Genomic DNA, 3,864 nt, shown 5'->3' on the forward strand with positions numbered 1-3,864 from the left:
TTTTTGTATTAATTTATCATGAGAAATTTGTATTTTTAGTGAGAATATACTAGTGAGTACATTATTTTTCTGTTAAAAGAGTGTTTTCACTTGTGCTAGCAGGACATGACCAGCTGCTAAAAATCATAATTAGATCGCTCTGTTTCCTCCCATAGGAAATACGTATATTCTGCTGATCTTTCCAATTAATTGCTCACCTCTTATATCGACCTCGGCAAATCAGAATGTGATTACATTTAAAATAAAAACTTTAGTGCTATGAATACAAGGATAACTTACATAATGCCACTGACATTTAGAGGTCAATAACACAAAATCTATCATGACAAGACTCCTGCCAATCAGTCATATTCTGAACCATGAAAACCTGTAAAACATAGATGTCTGTGTCAACAATTTCGAACATTTTTCGCCAAGCATTATTCGCTGGATGTAAACAATAAGGCAAATAAGCTAAGTAGACTTAGCCATTGTTTGTTTCACTGGTTTAGTTCAATTCAACTCAGTTTGAACAGTGAGCACAGTTTAAACTAGTGTTTAGTAAATATGTAGTTTGAATTATATTCCATGTTTAAACTAAGTTAAACAGTCAAACTTAGAATTTAGCTCCTCCCCTCAAGTTCAACCATTCAAACTATTTTTGAACAGTAAAAAAGTGCTCACTCTCTTGCTTTTCACACTCACCAAACACAAATTCAAATTTTATTCCCTGCTCAAATTAAAACTTTAACTGCATATCCAAACGTCAATTCAAACTACAATTTAAACCATAGTTTAAATTTTTCTGTTCAAATAATCAAAAAGTTCAAACCAGCGAATCAAACGGGTGCTTATTTTCTTAAATGGTCTCACACTTAGGAGACCAACCTGCTCAGCAAAATGTACCAGTCAGTCATGAAAGGCTATCCTGTGGATTCAGTTTGAGAGATTGGTGAGAGGATAGGAATCACCCACCTTGGAAAATTCTCAAAAGTTCCACCGATCTAATTGTTGCTTGGCTTCAGCCATGTCTTTCTGTGCTTTCTTTCGTCGATAAAATATTGGACAATCCCGGCTGAGAACAAAGATATTACATCGAAAGCGGGGTAAGCAGCAGAGTAGTTCAACCAGGTAGCTAAATGTAACCGTGCAGGTGAAAGAATTTGAAAACACAAATTTCTGGTTCTTGAAGAACACTTGTTAAGCAAAAAGTGGCACAATGCAGAAAACCTTAGAATGGATTAAATTAAAATACCTTGTGCAGAGCACATCCTGATGAAGAGAGCCTTGGCATTCTTGGCACTGTGTCCAGAGCCTCCCAAAAAGCATCTCTAGCTCAGATACTACAAGCATCAATCGATCCAGTCATTTTAGTTACAAACAGTAAAGTTAAAGGATACAAGATTTTATATGCTTACAAGAGAAACCTACCATTAGCCACAGATTTGCAGTAAAGTTCAGCCTCTCTTCCCTTACAATGCGAGCAGAGAATTCGGTCTTTATTACTGGTGCAGAAACATAACATTAACATGGTATTAGGTTTTTAAAACAATCTTCCGGGGAAACAATAAAACAAAGCATAATCCACATACAACGAGAAGAATGATAGATCCGTCCATCTTCAGTGATGCCAATGGCAGCACTCATTATGAACAGAAATCTACAAGATATTAACCTACAAATAAAATTGGGAAAAAGGTAGCCAAAGAAATAATCAAATAATACCTGAGTAAAGCTTTGCAGCCTATGCAACTAAGTTGTTTCTTAGCAAATTTCATTATGCCACTGTTTGAGGGTGTAGAGATGGAGATCGATCTAGTGTGACTTCCATGAAGAAGCTCCTTGCTCGCATTTTTTAAAATCGGTTCAAAGATTCTTAAAAGTGGCTGCAACATGAAGATCAAGTTTGGGAGGTGAGTATATCAAAAAACATTGTAAACTGCAAACGTAAACAATAAATATACAGGAAATCAACTATGAGATAGTAAAGACAGGAAATCAACTTAACTGACCTTGCTAATTTGATTTTCGAGATAGTATTGAGGGTCTATTGGTATGTTATTCTCCAGGACATAGATGGGATCCTCTGACCTCTCATAAGCCTAATTATTGAATTATTATTCAAAACAGCAAGAACATAATGAATTCATAATTTAAGGCAAGAGAAAAAACAAAACAAAGCAAAAGAATGATTACCTTGGCACCTTTAGCTGCTTTAACAATAACATATGGTACACGATCCCCAACATTTGGAGCAGTGGCAGCATCTCTCTGTCAATTAACACAATTTCATATGATTTATTTTATTATTTTTTGCTTTAATATTCCATGAATGCAGTGGTTTTTTGTTTTCTTCTTTTTTTCAATTTTTCTGAAGTACCAAATGTTAAAACTTTCGATAAATTCTCTTTACAGCAAGGACCTCAATCATATTTCTGTTTCTTTTCAATAGTTCACTAGTTTATTAATTCTTATTGAAGCATCACTAAAAGTGGAAGCGATGCAAAAGAAAAATATTAGAAAAGACGAGAATTTAGCAACCTTCCGCATGCGTTCAGCAAGTTCAACATGAGCTGCCTTTACTTCATAATCATCTCCAGTCTTTGTCAGGCCCTGTTTACATAAATGTGTAAGCACTCGAGTAAACATGCCAAGCCTTGGGTATGAGCCATGACAAGCATATTGAATACATACCGGAACAGAAACATTACCTATAATTGCATTACTCTCAAACTTAAAAGGGGGAATGCAGAGACAAATAACAGCACAATTGAGTATGGAATAGAAATCTTTTTCTTACCTTAGTGATGACCAAGAGTGATAGATCCATACGGTTCATTAGAAGATCTGAAATGGTATTCTTGACATACTGGACTGCTCCAGGAATGTCTCTGTCGATTAGTATTTTATGTAGGCACTCGTTTACCAGGTTTTTTACCAATAAGCAATTGTCTCTTCGAACAGTTTCAATACCTGTCAATGACAACACAATTACCAGTAAGTCCAACAGACATAGTCCATCGAGAAGCAAAATGAGTAAAAGAAACATTTATATCTACCTTTTGTGTCCATTTTGTCAGACTTGTCCGGGTTTGTCCAAAGCAAACCGGCATACCTCTTCTTGCTAATCAGAAGATATGGATAATAAACCTTCTCAAACTCTAATTTGATGGGCTTCATGACACAATAACAAATGATGAAGAAAACGAAGAAGGTGAAAAATTTAGAAGAAAAAATTAGTTATAAAAATAATGTGAAGAGCATAAGAAAATCTAGCAGCACATTAGTCTGTTGAATACAAAGTTAAGCATATACGTTTTCAAACCACACTGATCTAGTAGCAAAACATACTAACACGAAACATAAAAGTGTCAGCAGAATCCAACATATTTTACAAGTTGCATACAGCATGTTTTTCAATTTGAGCCAAATGATGACAGGCCTTTTTTTTTAATATTTTTTAGAATCATTTTCAGGGTGCTTCACTAAAGCTCAGTCTATCAGCAGGTATAGGATAAGCATAGATGAATTTAAGATGTTCTACACAATTACCTATAATCTAAACTGACGAAAATCTAAGGATCTAGTATATAGCAAGACTGAATAGTAAGCAAACATAATCAGAAAAACTGACAAAAATCTATACTAAGTTACGTAATTAACTATTACTTTGATGAAAGTTCCGCTAATATAGTCAGCAGCTTCTCTGCCCAAGTTCATTGCCACTTCTACAGAGGGAACACCAAATTGCACCATAACTGAATCTGTATCTCCGTAGATAACCTGATACCAAAAAGTTATCACTTCACTTATGCAAATATTCAAGGAAAAGTTACGTGCAAAGAGTATAACTAAAACAAAACGCATAAATATTTATATATATAT

The 3,864-nt window shown here is 34.7% G+C and overlaps 1 protein-coding gene across 1 annotated transcript; it reads right to left on the reverse strand.

Annotated features, from left to right (window-relative positions):
* Positions 1-141: 141 nt before the first annotated feature.
* On the reverse strand, positions 142-3,757 carry LOC112095305 (DNA polymerase delta catalytic subunit-like). Its single transcript, XM_024177006.1, has 11 exons — positions 3,649-3,757; positions 3,039-3,153; positions 2,780-2,952; positions 2,521-2,592; positions 2,176-2,250; positions 1,992-2,081; positions 1,705-1,865; positions 1,411-1,484; positions 1,235-1,322; positions 955-1,054; positions 142-367 (listed from the first exon to the last, which is right to left on the reverse strand). The coding sequence occupies exons 1-10, from the start codon at positions 3,733-3,735 to the stop codon at positions 967-969; spliced, it is 1,023 nt and encodes a 340-aa protein (XP_024032774.1). The 5' UTR covers positions 3,736-3,757; the 3' UTR covers positions 142-367; positions 955-966.
* Positions 3,758-3,864: the final 107 nt, after the last annotated feature.

Source organism: Morus notabilis, unplaced genomic scaffold (assembly GCF_000414095.1).
Source record: "Morus notabilis unplaced genomic scaffold, ASM41409v2 C11486183, whole genome shotgun sequence".
Classification (NCBI taxonomy): domain Eukaryota; kingdom Viridiplantae; phylum Streptophyta; class Magnoliopsida; order Rosales; family Moraceae; genus Morus; species Morus notabilis.